The following is a 17,688-nucleotide window of genomic DNA, read 5'->3' on the forward strand; positions in this document are numbered from 1 at the left end:
ATCTACGAGGGTGGTCCGATAAGTACTTAGCCTCACCGCCCGATGGCGCCACTCTCGCAAAAGAAATATTCTATCACGTAGTACAACCTTCTCGATGGTTACTGTCAAGATTTTAGCCAGATCGGAGTTGTAGTTTATTTTTGAGAGCGTGTGAAAGTAAGTGTATCCGTTGAATTTTGAAAAATGGAAAAAGAGCAGTATCGGTCGGTGATTCGATTCTTGTTTTTGGAAGGGAAATCGCGCAGCGAAATCAAAAAGCGCTTGGATGCTGTGTACGGTGACTCTTCTCCTTCGATGGCGACCGTCAAAAATTGGTTTAACGAGTTTCAACGTGGTCGCACGTCGATTTTTGATGAGTCACGTCCTAGTGCTCCGAAAACGGCTACCACGGAGGATATCGTGACAAAAATTCACGATCTCGTATTGGCAGATCAACGATTGAAGGTGCGCGAGATAGCTAAGATCGTAGGCATCTCAAAAGACCGCGTGGGTCATGTCCTGCGTGAAATTTTGGGTATGAGAAAGCTGTCGACGCGATGGGTGCCGCGTTTGCTCACTCCGGACAACAAGCGCAACCGTGAGACAACTTCAGAGCAATGTCTGACGCTGTTTAAGCGCAATCCGAAGGAGTTTCTGCGTCGTTTCGTGACAGTTGACGAAACATGGATCCACTGGTATACACCAAAGACCAAGGAACAGTCGAAACAGTGGACTTTACCCGGAGAAAGTGCTCCGAAGAAGGCGAAGACTGCCCCATCGGCCGGAAAGGTGATGGCCACCGTTGTCTGGGATTCACAAGTTGTGATCTACATCGACTACTTGGAGAGGGGCAAAACGATCACACGGCTGTACTTTGCCGAATTATTGGGCCGATGCGACGTCGAATTGCAGAAAAAACGGCCCCATTTGGCGAAGAAAAAAGTGCATGAAAAAAACATGGCAACGCACTGGCTTACACCTCCGCCGTCGCCATGGCCAAATTAGTCGAATTAGGCTACGAGTCGCTACCCCATCCACCGTATTCTCCAGATTTAGCCTCGTGCGACTTTTTTTTGTTTCCAAACTTGAAAAAGTCACTCGTATTTTTCAGATGGGTTAAAGAAGTTGGAGCATCGCTGGGCCAAGTGTATCGAACTAAAAGGAGACTATGTTGAAAAATAAAACGCCACTTTTCCAAAATTTTCGTTTTTCTTTTGTAGGCTAAGTACTTATCGGACCACCCTCGTATATCGTCAGATATATCATGTGTCTCCTCTGTAGTAAAATCTTCTGGATGATTCTCATTTCCAAGTCATTTGTTTAATACTTCCATAAAATCTCAAAGTATTTCATGAATGCTTATTTCAATGATCTGCTAAAATTATTGAATTTCTACCCTCTGAAAAAATTTTTCTTTGATATGAGAAATTCTACGCTGTTCCAATTCCAAGTATTCCTGACTATTTTCTAGAATAGTTTTTTAATTCTCGAGTGATTTAGGATAATGATCTTTTCAGAGATTTTTTATTTGTTGAATACTCTTTTCAAATAAAAAAGTAGCAGGACAAGATTGGATGAAAATAAGTAGTAATAGAATTCTCAATCAGACACTGTCAGAGATCGAATACTTTCTTAGACAAAGGATATCAGAGTCATTGATTATGAACCTGACATCAAGATTTCAGACGTCACGATGGTGAATCCAAAGTAGCAGCTTATAGATGTATGTTCAATAGATTATTCTATATCAATTTTTCAAACACGAATCACATGTTAAACGTTTAGAAAATTATGAATGTCTGAACTCGGAACTCAGGTATATGATCGGCGAATCGAAAAATCCGATAGAGCCGCCATATAGGGTGTACTTATTTGAATTTGAAAAATTTGATACTTGATCCGTAATCAACGATCCTAAAAACACCCTTACACCTTGTTTCCAAGTGAATTACATAGAAAACCGCAATTCTAACTTAAAATAGCCGCCATATTGGGTTCGCCATTTTGATTTTTCAAATTCTGATGCCGGATTTGTGATCAGCGCCTTTAAAAGCCTTTTTATACAAATTTTCATATAATTATCTTGAAAACTCTGTCCAAGATCGAATTTATTCGAAAAAACTGAAAATTTTCCATCTTTGATTGTTTATAAATAAATTTTTAATCAAAGCATTACGAAGCCTAAGTACTAATGATGGTATAGAAATTTATTCGAGAGCAATTGAGCTCAAAACGGTCGCGGTATGAATAAAAAACTGAGAAAATTTAGGTGTATCATATATGATATGCTGCCCCTGAAAAGGTTAATACTACGGAAATAGTAATAAATTGAAAATAATATTAAACTATAATAATTCAATAATTAATTATTTTAAAACAATTAGCAGAACTCGCAATCTTGCCGAACTTGTAAAAATTATTATTATACTATCATTCATTTGTTGTTTATCATTTAACCATGAAATATTAATTATTTGTCGTTCAAACGAGTGAATTGAAATATAATCTGCACCGTGATTCGGTAGCACTCGCGATGCTAGAGCGAACGTCTAAGAGAGAGATGGGGCGCGCGAAAGTTCAATGTTTTAGTTAATCCTTAGCTGTTGTGCGTTAGAGTACCGCCAAATTACTTTCTCTTGTGTTTTGCCGTTTTGCCATAAAAAGTTTTCCTGGTTTTTGGATTCGTGCGAGTGCTAGAATAACAGCAGATTCACAACAGCAACAAGCGAGCAGCAGCATTTGACGGAGCAACAACCGTTCTTCGTGAGAGAGGCAGCGCAGCTGGTTCCGTTGGAGCACCTTTAATTTGGCTGAAAAAACAATTACGGCTAATCACCGTAATTGCACCGCAGTGTGGGTGCACCTCCCTTTTTCTGCGTGACAAAATATTTACGAGAATATTTTGTCTATCGCGACCGTTTGTGTGTTCGCGCCGAGCGTTAGTTTTTGGGACAGAGTTTTGAATTCTCTCTCTCTCTCTCTCTGTATTATTGTAAAACATTGTAAATCCTATTCGCGAGCGTTAGTCTTTCGGCCCATCAAAGACTGTAATTTTCTAGTCATAAATGATATTAATTTTATTCGCCGTATTGCGTTATTTCGTTTTCCATTAGTTTAACGGATCTATCAGCGGTTAAATTTTAAACCGATTTCATCTAGGGGATTAGTTGGAATAAACATTAGGTCACACACACCTAAGATAGATCGAGTGCCACAAGTCAGGTGACTTAAGGTGAGTTCAACTCGGTTGGAAAGAAGACATAGGAACGAAGGTATCAAACGAAAAGGCCAATACACGTATACTCGTACGTGTTTAACGGAGCGGCGGTTAGCTCTGCCTCGTGGGAGTTTGTTCTAAATGAACCCCGTTTTTACTAGCTAATCCACCCCTTTACAAAATAAATTTAGAAAACAAGAAAGAGAAAATAAAAGCATAATAATTGCTAAAACGACTATTAATTTCCTATCATAATCTAAAAAAATTGTATACATCTATTAAAAACTTTAAATATTTTTGTCGTTTTCTTTATTTTCTGGTTATTCTAAGCTTTAATACGGAAATTTGATAAGAGGATTATGAGAACCATAATTATTTGCAATCTAATACGGAAAGTAAAATTCTATAATTTAGATATTTTTATTTTATTTATTTCCAATGATAATTTTTAAGTTATCTTTAAATAAAAGGATCTGGTGGAAAAACTGGAACCGGAAAACAGATTATAATTTTATGGCCTTATCCTCTTATCGGCATGTTGACGCATTGGAACACGTACGCGAGATCTACAGGCCCTGCCCAATATATGCGAGTGAGAAAGAACAGGATCGGAGAGCAGTCGTAACGTGTGTAGACTTGGTCCTCTGTTCACTCTAGATATAACATTTTTATCAAATGAAATTTTAGCTCTGACTCAACCGTATTCTTTTTCACATGCGAGTAGAAGTTCTTATATTCTGACATTAATTAAAAGAAATTTATTTTACATTAAATTATCCTCGACATCACAATAAAAATAATTTTTTTTACTCGAAATGCAAAAAATTCAAGCTGTAATACAAATTAAACTCTAAAGAAAACAAAATATACAATTTCACGCAAGAAGTTACAAAATGTTGTAACATTTTCAGAAAGAAACAGGGTAATTTATTTCATTTATTAGTAATTTATATATCCAATAACCTTACATTTTGAATCGTACGTCATGAAAAATGATATTATTTTTGGCTTGCAATGCCCGTTTGCGAAGATCAATGTCATGAATAATATTGCCCGTTTTTATAAAATCTTGAAAATTTTTTAGTACCAATTCAGAAATTGTATTAAGTTTTTCCATTTACGTATCGCCTTTATTAATCTAATTTATCCAACGATGTAATTGTTATTCAGACGATAGTTTTTTTTTACTTTTATTTAACAGTGTCAATGCAGAAATGTCTCATCTTTACAGATCTCTAATATATACTGCTTTCTTTTTGTATTTATAACTAAATTTTTCATCATCCACGGTACATTTATCAAAATCAGCAGGCTGTTTGTACCATATATTATTTTCAAGGGCCATTGTTTCATAATTTTTTAATTCTTCAAATTCGAGTGTATTACCTTCTAGAGCTTCCATTTCGATAAAGTTATCCATAGCATTCAAAAGAATTTTTACAATATTTGCTTTCAATTCTAATTCTGCATGGATAACAGGAGTTTTTTGTATATTGATAACTTGGAATGCTGTTAGTACGAGGGGGGTCAATAAGTCTTTACAAAAAGATTGAAAAAAAGTTTTGCGTATGTAATTTTTTTTTATTTTTCAACATAATCTCCTTGAATGTCGATACATTTTATTAAATGGCTTTCCAGTTTTTTAAGCCATCAGAAAAATATGATTTCTGAAAACCCTTAAAATAGGCATTTGTTTCGACGATGACTTCTTCATTCGACGTGAACCGTTGTCCAGCAAACCATTTTTTGAGGTTGGGAAATAAGAAAAAGTCACTGGGAGCCAAATCATATGGTGGATGATCAATTAATTCGAACTTTAAATCGTTAATTTTTGCCATCGAAACTGCACACGTGTGAATTCGAGCATTGTCTTGAAGAAAGAGGCATTTTTTTTGTTCAAGTGAGGACGTTTTTCTCTGATCTTTTTATTCAGCTGACCTAATAATGACGCATAATATTGTCCAGTGATCGTCTGGCCGTTTTCAAAGTAGTCGATGTAGATGATTCCATACGCATCCCAGAAAACCGTGGCCATAATCTTGCCAGCGGACTTTACTGTCTTTGCCTTCTTTGGGGCTGGTTCTCCTGCGGTAATCCATTGTTTGGACTGTTCTTTGGTTTCAGGAGTATAGTGGTGTACCCATGTTTCGTCTACAGTTACGAGTCGACGCCAAAAGTCATCCGAATTACGACGTATACGTGCCGAAAGAGCCTCAGAGGTGACCACGCGGGTTCGTTTGTTTTCGACAGTGAGCAAACGCGGCACCCATCTTGCTGATATTTTTGTTTCATCCCCAATTTTTCATGCAAAATTGAAATGATTGTTTCCTACGATACCCCTGTGACCTCAACTAATTCTCGCAGTTTTAATCTTCTATCACTCAACACCATATCATGGATTTTGTTGACCATTTCGGGCGTACTCACTTCTACGGGGCGTCCTGAACGAGATTCATCTTTTGTTGTTGTACGGCCGTGTTTCAATTCATTTACCCAGTTATAAACAGTCTTCAACACAGGAGCAGACTTGCCATGAACGCCGTTCAACTCAACTGTGAGTTCTTTTGGTGTAAGGCCTTTCAAATGAAAATGTTTTATCACCGCCCGAAACTCTGTTTTTTTCCATTTTTCAAATAAACGAATAACTTTCTGTTCAACCAACGCTCACAAAAAAACGACTTAATGAATCGACCTGAAACTTCGTACGATATCTAGTTAGTAGTATTGCTTGCCAAAAACATCATAATTTAAGCGTGACGAGCACCATTTCTTGGATTTTGTAAAGACTTATTGACTCCGCCTCGTAGAAGATTAATTATATTCATTAGATTGATTCTCATTTTTTTCAAATATTAGAAGCCTCCTAATTAACACAATTAAAATATAAACATTTACCGCCAGACGCTTCTGATAGATGTTTTTAATTGTCGAAATGGCTCATTCGACTAACCTTATACTGATAAGAGTAGAAGTTATAACAGGAATTAAATAAATGAAAACAGCGGCTTATTAAAGTGTAAAAATACCAGATGATTCCTACAATCGTTGTTTTTTTTTCAGAATATCTCTTTGCAGAATATTGATAATACTTATTCAGAATATTCTTTATACTCTATGAAAGTATATTAACTTCAAAATTTTGTTTCTCGTAATATAGACGTTGGTAACCTCCATACATCGATTTTTTGATAAATTTTCCGAAAGATCTTGACTAAAATTTACCGTTTTCTTTATAAATATGTATATTTTAATTTAATTTAAGCAATTTCAAAAAACTGGTATTCAAAAAATTGTAAAAAAAAAGAATATTTCTACCTAAAAAAATTAGAAGTTATAACCGTATAGGGTACAAATACTTGTCATAGAACTGCCATTTTATAACAAACAATTTGGCCTTAGAATTTGATCAATGTTCAGTTTTTTTAGAGATATTAAGAAAAGTTCGTTTTCCGTGGTATTTTTTTTTGTTTGTTTTTTCACCCCCTAAAAACGATAAAAAAAACTTCTCTAATTTTTTTATGTTTTACGACATGTTATAGTTACATAAAAATTAGAGTCGGATATCTTGCAAGAGTTGCTTGTTAGCAATATTTCCTATTTGTGCATTGCGTCCAGGAAAAACATTGTAAATATTAAAGTTTTATCAGTTATCAAAATTTTTTGTTCAAAAAATATACGGTTACAGCAAAATTATCAAATAATAAAATATTCTTCTATATCTCTGAAGAATACGTTAGAAATTTTCATATTTTTTGAGAATTTATTGCTTTTACCAAAATTGACCAATAGCAAAAACAAAAAATCATGATATTCTTTGAAAAAATTCTAGTGTACGAGGTCTGTCCGGAAAGTATCGAGCCTACCTTTATATTTTCGTGCTAGCGTTATTCTTTATCATCTGGTGGGTAGCATCCTTCCAAGTAATCCCCACTTGATTGATTAACACGGTTCCATCGATGTTTCCACTTTTCAAAATAGTCCTGGAACTCACTTTTAGGGATAGCCGTAAGTACACTCGTCGCATTGTTTTCAACCGTTGTTTTGTCATCGAATCGGTGTTCTTTGAGTGGTTTTTTTAGTTTTGGAAACAGCCAAAAGTCACAAAGGACTATGTCGGGACTGTATGGAGGTTGTCGAAGCAATGCGATATTGTGTTTGCTCAAAAACTGCTGCACAAGATTGGATGAATGCGCTGGCGCATTATCGTGATGGAGAAGCTAGTCACCACTTTCCCAAAAGTGCGGCCGTTTTCTTCTTACTGCATCACGCAAACGTTTCAAAATTTAAACGTAGTATTCTTTGTTGATTGTCTGACCTATTGGTGCATATTCGTGGTCCATAATACCTTCTTAATCGAAAAAATAATCAACATTGACTTAACATTACTCCGACTTTAACGTGCTTTTTTCGGTCTTGGCGATCCAGAATGCTTCCGTAATAACCTTATTAAGCACGCTATCATCGCTATTGATGATTACTATGTTGTCCTGAGCGATTTCTGAGCAATGCTTTTTCTTCCCTGCAATAAGCCATTTCTGAATGAACTTCGAATATATATGTTATTTTTAAATTTGCGATGAACCCCTCCCCCCTAGTGGCATAACGCAGCGCACTACGAAGTTTCATGCAAGGCTTTCTCACCAGAGGAAGCATCGTCGCTGCCGCCACCGCAACGAACGCTCGATCCGTGCCTATAGATAGGTCTGATTGAAAGACTTCGAGTCAGTTCCGAATCAAAATGCACCTCTCAGCCTTGGTGCATGAAATGGAGTATTGTTGGCTGAGCTCGGCGCATCGAATACGACCTCCTGGGGGATCGCTGTAGATAATTCCGTAGGATCAGCCCTACATCGCGCCCTCACGACACCGACCGGAGCCGGATCTAGCGAACTCTTAGCGCTTGCCCGCTCACCTATTCTCCTTCATAGCGGCGTTCCGTTTTGTAAGAGAGAGGATCCGCAACACCGATAGACCAAACCGCAGTTGCCTCGTTTCTGGCGCACCAGGTGGCGGCGCCCCGTCGTGAGAAAGAGATGCCAAGATCGCTCTACACTCCTGCCCAGCCCACGCTAGCGCTCTAGAATCAACAAAGTACTCGTGCACCAGGACTTCGCTGATTCAAGAGAAACTGTTTCTCCCACAGGCAGCGCTCTGTCCGTGGTCGAAACAGTCGTTTTGACAATGAAATATTATACTAACTAGAACTGGGAAGTATTTTGTAACATACATGCAGACGTACACATATTTATTGAGTTATATTACAATTAGTTTATTCATTTTTTACAGGCTGGCCAACCGGAGACCGCTGGAACCAAGCCCTGGCGCAATCAAATTATGTATTAAACAAAGAATAATTTTATCTCATTACACTGTTCTGCTTATTCAGACGACCTCCATCCCGAACCTTCCATTATTATTATTATCGAGAAAAGATTCCTCGGTTACAAATTTGAAGTTAAGATTTCCTAAATTAGTTTTTGGTATTCCAAGGTCTTTTTATAGTTCTCACACAATCATATCACGATGTTATGCAATAGTAAATCGCACCTGCTCAATATTATCCAATGTTTTTGTCGTTGAAGGTCGGCCAGAACGAGAATCACTATCAACAGAAGTGCGGCCTCCTTTGAAACAATTATACCACTCTTTTATTCATGTTTTGCTAATACACTTATTCCCAAAGACTTTCTGTACCATCTGAATAGTTTCCGAACTCATTTTTCCGAATTGCAAGCAAAATTTGATGCAAATCCGTTAATGTTGTTTTGCAATCAATTTTAAAAATCTTAAAATCTACCGAACTCGAAAATAGCTTTGTAAGCAAAGGCACGCTGCACATAAAATATACGTCCGGTAGATATTAGCAAGCAACCGATAGGTTTTTTGAGGCTTTACTGTTGACGTTTATACCCCGCAAAAATATCATAGAGCGGAGATATAAAGAAAGGTCCGATATTTTTCGAAACGACCTCGTCTAAGTCACGAAAAAATAATAAATAATTTGTATTTTTTGTTTCTTTCAATGTATTTTTTTCGTTTGACTTGGTTGTTTTTTCCTTTACAGACGCTGCTGTGGCACAAGAGTGAGAGTTGAAATGTCTTCTGGAAGAAGCCGTCGTGGTGGTGGAGGACGAAGACCTACATCGCGCTATTCAAGGTGAGATTCTTTTAATATGAATTTCAACATATTCATAAAAGATACTGCGCACCTCTTTTGAATATATTGAAAAAGATCTTAGTTTAATATTTATAGTTGAGATAACTCAATTGATTAATATATTAACTGTTTTTTGAAAAAAGATAGAAAATTAGTCTCAATTACATTGAGTAATGGATTAACTTTTCAGTTATCAATATAATGCGAGCTATTTTGAAGTTATTATTCACAGTTTTATTAATTACAGTTTTTCATAATTAATATATTTTCGTTATTTATGCGGAAAATAAAATTTAGATGCAATTTTATAGGAGCTTTTCAAAATTTTTGTTTGTATAGCTTGTGCAATATAATGTGCTTATTCATAATTCTCAAAATTTGAACTGACCAGATATTAAAAAATTTTGAAAAAAAAAAAAATCGTATAAAAATATTTTTTTTTTCAAAATGATTTTATATTAATTCTTCTCTTTTTCTTTTTTAATGAACTGATGAATTCATAATTAAATTGAAAAATGTAAAATATATAAAATACAGTGAAGGAAGGTTTCGAAAATGAATTTTTAAACATATCCATGGCTTATTAAATTATTACAGTGACTTCCAGAAGATCCAGAAAACATGTATACCCACTGAAACCAAACGAGTAAAGATTGGAAAGGATTCGTCTTTAAATGTTCTAGCAATAAGCATCTACTTCTTAATTGAGCACATGCACGATATTTTTCGTAAGCCCGATAGACTAAATCATTATTTAGAAGAAAATAATTCAGCGCAACATGTCTATATATTCTGGGAACTAAACATATAAACATCAATGTTTCCTATACGGAATTTTATGTTGTTGATTGAAAGTATATAGATCCCCAATTGCTTACCTAGATTCTCGAATAAATTCCCTTCAAACTTTGAAGATTGTTCACAAGCATAGATTAAATTTCGTAAATTTGTAGAGATGAAAATTATATTTCTTATAATTTGATGAAAATCATTAAAAAATAAATTATTTTCAACCCTTAATTGTCCAAACGTTCTTCAACAAATTTAAAAGTGTCCTTGAATCGATAAGTATAGAAAAATAACAATGTCAAGGTAGAATGTGTAATGGATGCAAATAGTTTTGTAAATAAGGAGAAAAAGATAGTAGAATGTTTCTATAGGACTGGAGGGAGAGAGTCAACCTAAAAGCAATCTATGAAAAATGACATAAGACCCGATATCCTAGAAAGGGATGAAGGGGATGTAGCCTATGCCGAAGCGCGTGCAAGCATTTTGAGCAACCTTTAAGGCCAAGATCCTGGTTTTATGTAGGTACTTGATGGCTAAAAAGAAGAGTAGAAGTGAGAAAACACTAAAGCTTCTACTAACAAGGAAACCCACTTCCCCAATTAAACTTCGTCGATTTCTATATTATTTTGATAGGTTCTAAATAATAGAAAAATAAGTAAAACGTGTTTCTTTTTTTTTTAATATTTCATACCCCCAAAACTCTTTAAGGAGATGAAATCTACCCTTAAGTTCAACCTCATAAAAGAATTTTGCAATTTATCTCAAGTTTTAATTAATATTTTACAATAAAAGAAATTTCATTTCACTTTTCTTATCAATGCCTTAAAAATAGATTAAAAAATTATAGGATTATTAATAACTACAGAAAGGGTTGCATCACTTATGATCGGAACTGCATGTACTAGTTCCGCATTTAGATGAAAAATAAAATGAAACTTATTTTATTCTAAAATAGTAATTAGAACTTGAGATAAATTGCTTATTTCACTTTTCAGACGGATTTCATCCTCTTAAAGAATTTTTCCACTAAAAAAATTGTGACGGTAAACGTCTTATTAGCGCTAACGGCCCAACCGTGCGGCTGCCCGCGAGGGCAGCACCTACCGGTTGGGGAAAATGTGACGAGGTAATTCGGCACGCGACGGGACGGAACGCGCGCGTATGAAAATGAGGCAGTCGAGGATCAGCTATCGATATCGCCGAGAGGAGTCGAAGATTGGCATCCGGTCGCTGTGCAAGGTGGGATAGTTGATAGTTCCCGAGTTTTCCCAAGTGCCGAGACGAGCTGATCGAGAGTGCAGGCCTAACTACCGATACGAGGAGCGGCGAATATAGGTTCTGCCGCCGTTTCACGAGACACGCATAAATTGAAAGCGAGATCGAAATCCTCCGATCGCAGGTGGTTTGGTTATTGCCGAGACGCCCAGAGAGAGCTGACCTGAGCCTGCAAACGCGGTGCCTTAGCCTGTTACCACAAGTGTGTGTGTGAGGTGTTTCGCCATCGAAGGCGAAACCGTGCCCGCGCGAGTTCGCGACCCACAAAAAAAGGGGGAACAAAATACCTTGCCCGAATGCGCTGTGTGTGCTGAGTTTCATTCGCTGCCAAACACTCGTCATTAAGGTAAGCTGGCCAGCTTGATCTCGCGACCGCGATAGCATGTCTAATAACCAATTTTCCGTACTCGAAGTAAAGCGTGCATGTAACATCTCGGCAAACAAACAGCGGCGAGCGATCTGACACCGCATGTTGTTGTCGTGCGCGCTAATGTAAACAAACGCGCGGGCCGAATTTGATGTAATATTAAGAGATAATAAAAGTTCTCGTATGTGATGTTAACAGTACTTTCGAAGTGTTCTTCTCGTATTTGTAGTTAGTTGGTTGACTGACACCCGTTCCCTCCTGCTCTCCGATTTTCGTGTCTGACGTAGGTAATTACGCGCGCCTTTCAGTAAGATCGCGCGAATAATTTAATTAAACGGTATTCACCCCGTTACAAAATATAACACGCGTTACTTATTTTTCTATGATATACAATATATCAAAAGAATATTTAAATCGGTGATGTCAGGCTGGGAGTAATTTATAATTTACGTTATAAATTTTTCTTTGTCTTATGATAAAGAAATTTCTTATAAAATTTAAGCGTATTCAAGGAGCGGTGGGCTTTGCGGATAATATTGATAAAAGGATACTTTCACTGAAGTGAAGATTATTATTTTTAATCTTTGGAAAATGAAGATTCAGGAACGAGATATAAAGCATCATTATGCAAGATTATAATTTTCGTTTTTGCAACATTAAAATGGAGGTCATTTGAATAGACCTAGTAGCCACCGCCTGCGCATCCAGCCTTCTCGAGACCCTGGATTGAGAGAGAAAGACAGAGTAAGAGAAGGAGAGAGAGAATTTACAATTCACAAAGATATTTGTCAAGTGTTAAATAGATTGTAAAATTAATAATACCAGTTTTTAACGTTATTGGTCATTTCAATTATGTGAAAGTCAGTCCAATTTATTGACAAAAAATGAACGGATTGGAAATACTAATGACTGCGGATGAAAATAAATATTTGCCCGAACAAAATCATTTCATCGTTCGCCGATCTGGGAAATTTCGAAATAGCTATGATCAAGTATGATCACTGAACAAATGCCAGCGATATTCGCACAAAAGATAATAATATCGTAGATTTATTTTATAATTGGTTTGTGGCACATAATTAATGATTTAACCCATTAAAGCCTAGGTTAAACCTGAGTAACATAGCATGAAATTAACTGGCGAAAACGGGCATAGTTAAAAAATACCTCTATTTTTTCTTTTGTCATTTGCCATTGTTTATAAAAAATTATTCAAACAAATTGTGAAAAAATTCATAGTATTCAAAAAGTTATTGCGCCAATCTATTCTACGAGAAAAATTATGATGAAGGGGTAATAAATTTTTGAATTGACAAAATTTCGATTTTGCAGGTCCGATCTGATAAATACTAGAATCTAACGGTTAGTTGGTGGAACTGTTCAGCTATAAAAATCTGGAAACTGTGTTAGAAATCATTTAGTAATAATAAATATTCTAGTGAACGAAGAAGATTAAGTGATTCCTGATCGCGTTAACATGAGATAATACGGGTTATTAAAAAATAATCTGCAATATCATGATGTGAGATAAGAAGTGAACATTATTACCAAAAATGTAGTATAACTTTACGTTAAAAGACATAGACACATCACCAAATAAAAATTCAATGCTTCATCAGATTATCTAGAAATAAGATACGAGTAGGTGAAAAACTTTTCACTTTGTCTTGCCTACGCTTGTTGATTGCGGATTAACAGAAAAATATTACACAGGTTTTCATTATAATTTTTCTCGTAGAATTGATTAGCGCTATTGGTTTTATAACGAATTGAAGTTTCATTCGTTATGTCTCTCTCTCTCTCTCTCTCTCTCTCTCCCTTTATGTATTAATATGAATGTTATACTATTATATTATACTATAAATCTTAATATATATAGCAGCAGCCGACGCAACCAAAAGGTGAGAGAGAGCGAGAGAGAGCAATAAAGAGTCGTATTAGAGAAAAGGAAAGAGAGAGCGATATGCCCTAACATATACGTCGCACTGAGAGCTTTTCGACAAGTCGCGACGCACGCGAGTAAGACTGAGGTATGAGGAGGGACACCGCTAGCGGCAATTAGCTGGTGGACTTGAGGCCGACAACACGTGTCTCTGCTCGCGCGAATTACTGTAGCCTTTCTTTTTCTTTATTGTACGACAGTGCCTTGCACGGACTTAGCTAATAAATCAGTAGATAGATTACTTTGTGGCGGTACCTTTTCCTCGCTAGTACAGTGGTGAATGTTTCCTTTGCCAAGACGGTGCTGGGGCGTCTGAACAAATTCAAGAACCCTACACTCCACTACTACTGCAGCCAGTTCTTCAACGTATGAGGCGATTTTCTGTAGATACTAGGTCATCGATATTTACAAAGGGCATGGCCGACGGGCATGTACACTCCTGCCCAATAATCTTTACCCATCCGAGAACAAAACGACTCTAACTTTGAAACTCCATATCTCGGCTGGAAATAAACCTACAGAACTTTGAAGGGGCTCATTTGAAAGTGCTTTTTACGTAATTTTGAATGGTGTATATTAAAATTATGCTAACATATTTCCCTTCCGTTTAGGGGGACGAATGTCAAAATAAAAATTACGAAATTTTTGTTTTTTTAACCGTTTTAATAGATTAGATTAATTTATCTACTACATTGCGACAAAAAGAGCAACTAAAATGTTCTTATTTCAAATCAAATATTATTTTCATGACTGTTGAGTTTCAACAAACCTATATCGCGTTACGACTGGTTTTTAATAGTTGTTACACTGACTCATATTTTTCTTTGATCGAGATATGCATACAGTTAAACTTTGTGTATATTAAATAGAATAGCTTCACGTATAAATGATCTTTTTTATTCTTTGTGACAGGGCTATAGCGATATTCGCTGGTCCTGTGTGCGGCACTCTCCTCGCATTAACGGAGCGATCAAGCATACGCCATATAGCGACTACATACTTGTGTCGTTGCAGGATCTTGAGAGAGAAGCGTGACGATCGGCGAAGTGTCGCCGTGAGTGCGAGAAAGAGCGAGAAGAGCGAAAGAGAGAGAGCGATTTCGGCTGATTTTTGACGGCGAGAGAAGTGGGAGCGCGGCGGCGCGAGGCTTAGAAAATTAAGAAAACAAGGGCAGTTAGGCGCGAGTTCTCGAGTAATTAGGGCCGCCTAGAGAGGACTGTTCCGGACAGGATTCTTGCTGCAGTGAAACCATTGCCACTAGTGCGACAGTTATACTTACCAGTGAGGAAAAGCTATTTTGGAAGCAGAGCCAGTTCCCGCAGCGACCATTCGCCGATCACGGAGTAAAGGCCGTGCTGCAGCCCTTCCTGCGGCAACCTCCATCGTCGCCAGGGCGCCGTTTCCAGCGGGTCTACACTTTCGCCGGCGTTGCCTCTCTACCGACGGACCGTCGGCACCCGGTGGCTCTTACGCCAATTTACTCTCTCTCGCACCAGCTCTCGCTCGATTGCAGATTTCAGTTTATTAAGCGTATTTTATCACGCACGCTGAGCGATTGCGCTCGCGTGATTCTGCGAACAGAGTTCGCAGAAAGGCTGAGCGAGCGCGCTCACCGCGGTGAGGTAGATCTTGTAGCGATATTTGTGAAAAGGCGTCAATAAATGAGATTGCCATATGTAGTATAAGTGAATTAAAGTGTCCGATTATTTGTATCAACCTCCTGAACCAGAGCGAACTTCGGCCTGTAAAAGTCAGCGCCGGCTTTCTTTACCGAGAAAGAACCCAGAAAAATTAGCAGAGACCTGCCCAAGGCGCACGGTGGCTGTCCCCTCTCGCATGGCATCTCTTGTTTAATCTCGGCGGGTTTCATTGTTCGCATCGCTTTGTTCTGGTTGGGAAAAGGTGATCGCGATAATTTCCTTGGTGATAAGTTTTGGACAGTGCGGTGTCTCGGCCGATCAGCGCTTTTCGGCGAATTCGCGGAGTAGCGAGCGAGAGCCGTGGAAATAATGCGGGAAAGGGCAAATTTTAGTTGCATTGGACATTTTGAGTTTTCGTCATTATTATGTCGTCAACACATTTGGCTCGAGTTACGCGGAAGCTTGGAGCTAGTGAAACGGGCTGAGGCGAGTATCGCGATGTTGTAATTAAGCGATTACGCTGTAAATTGGTGTGCTGTTATTGCGCAGATTGCGATTGCTCGAGCCGGGTGTTTTGGCTAGTCGAAATTTGTACGTTTGAATTGTGTGTTTGTGAATTTGAAAGTTGCGAGAATCGCAACGATCATTCTCGGCTGTTTGGATTGTTGCTACGCGAGAGCTCAAGTTTAGGCGTGTTTAGAGTCTGAGTAAGGTCTTTGTGTTGCGTACTCGCACCATAGGCATTCCGGCTTGTGCATGCTGAGCTGTTCTTGAAAACAAAGAGGACAAGCGCGCTTAGGCCTGTTGAAGGTGAAATAGGCCGAGGAAAGCTTGGGTCTGTTTTGGCGCCTGTTTATTTACCGCGCGGGGTTGCGTGAAGTTCGATGCCGGTGACGAGATCGCCCAAGCATCGGAAAGCTGCAGAATCGCGGCCGCGGCCAGAGACGTTTAGAAGGCGAGTTATGAAAATTCCCCTAGTAAAGTCAATATGGAAGCGTATTCAGGCAATGCAAATTCAGGAATTGCTGATATGGATGACGTCGAACGGAATAGTTACGGACGGTACGACCGTGATCGTGCAAGGTAGGGCATTTCGCGTATTTTTATATAGCGTGCGTCATGAATCGGCGCCGCCTGTGAGAGCTGACGATTTTCTGTCGGGCGAAATACCGACCACCGTTGACGCGAGAATCGCATCAGCGGCGCGAGTCGGATCGCTGCTGGAAGTTTGCGAGGCTGAGGTAAACGCAGCGGTAAGCGCTCGACGAGAGACGAGTGACGGCAGGCGGAAAACATGTGCGCAGCCATCTGAGGCGCGAGTTCGCGCCACTGATGGTGCGATCGCATGTGAGGAGTTGCGCGGAAGAGATCAAAGAGCGGGTTTGTATCGTTCTGTACCGACGGACTTCGTGCCAGCTCTGGGGATTGCGAATACGCAAACAGAGACTGCGAGCGCGCGCGAAGCGGCGACCAGCGAGTTTCCACGGTCAGGAGTTATCGATGTGGCAGCGCGCGGTAAAAACGTTTTGGCCAGCATGATTGACCTCGCCAGCATCTAAGGTGAATAATGCCGAGAGCCGGGGCGAACGCAAGGTTATACCGTAGGTAGCAACAGCGCGCGGCCCGGAAAGTACGAGCACGCTGGTGCCGATGTATTAATGGGCGACAAGCAGACGCGGGTACGGCGGTAAAAAGTTGGTCTTTATCATTCTCGAAAATGGGTGGACTGACGGCGCAGCAATTTTTGAGGCGATTGCACGAAATGCAATCATTTTACAGATTCAACGACGCGGAGATATTGTCGGCGCTAATGTTGTCGTTTACTAGCGCGGAAATGGCGTTATGGTGGGAAACGAATCGCCCGATAAATTCCAGAGAAAGATGAATTCCAGCGGCAGTTTTGTCCGCGGCGATCGCGTAAGGACGTTTACGACGCGCTGCGCTGCCAAACTCAAGGCGAAGATGAGCCATTAGGGGAGTTTCTCACGGCCATCCTGTATATTGCGAGTAGGTTAGAACCGAAGCTTTCGGAATGCAGGCAGCTTGAACTGATTAAAAATAATTTATATCCGAAATTGCGCAATTATATCAGAGCAAATAAGGTTCAATCACTGAAAGACCTTCGCGTTTACGGGGAGAGATTCGAACGCAAACGTTACATCAATAATCGTATCACACGCCGCCAGCTCCGCAGGAGTCGTTGATGCCAGAGGTTGCTTACCGCGGAGATTCGTCAAAAGGAATCGCGAAGACTAGCAGTCGCGCGAACTTCGCGGTAGGCGAACCGGTCTATACGGTCGGGAATGAGGATAGAAAGGACCG

At 38.8% G+C, this 17,688-nt stretch overlaps 1 protein-coding gene across 4 annotated transcripts in view; it reads left to right on the forward strand.

The window, feature by feature from the left end:
- The window catches only part of LOC131675578 (RNA-binding protein 1-like), a 304,658-nt gene that overhangs the window by 161,475 nt on the left and 125,495 nt on the right, over positions 1-17,688 (forward strand). For all 4 annotated transcript variants that reach the window (XM_058954608.1, XM_058954609.1, XM_058954611.1 and 1 more), the window contains exon 3: positions 9,261-9,353. In XM_058954608.1, coding sequence (XP_058810591.1) covers positions 9,261-9,353 — 93 coding nt within the window. The remainder of the gene's footprint in view (positions 1-9,260; positions 9,354-17,688) is intronic.

The sequence above is a fragment of the Phymastichus coffea genome, unplaced genomic scaffold (assembly GCF_024137745.1).
Source record: "Phymastichus coffea isolate CEN01 unplaced genomic scaffold, Cenicafe_Pcof_1.1 PCOF00026, whole genome shotgun sequence".
Taxonomy (NCBI): Eukaryota; Metazoa; Arthropoda; class Insecta; order Hymenoptera; family Eulophidae; genus Phymastichus; species Phymastichus coffea.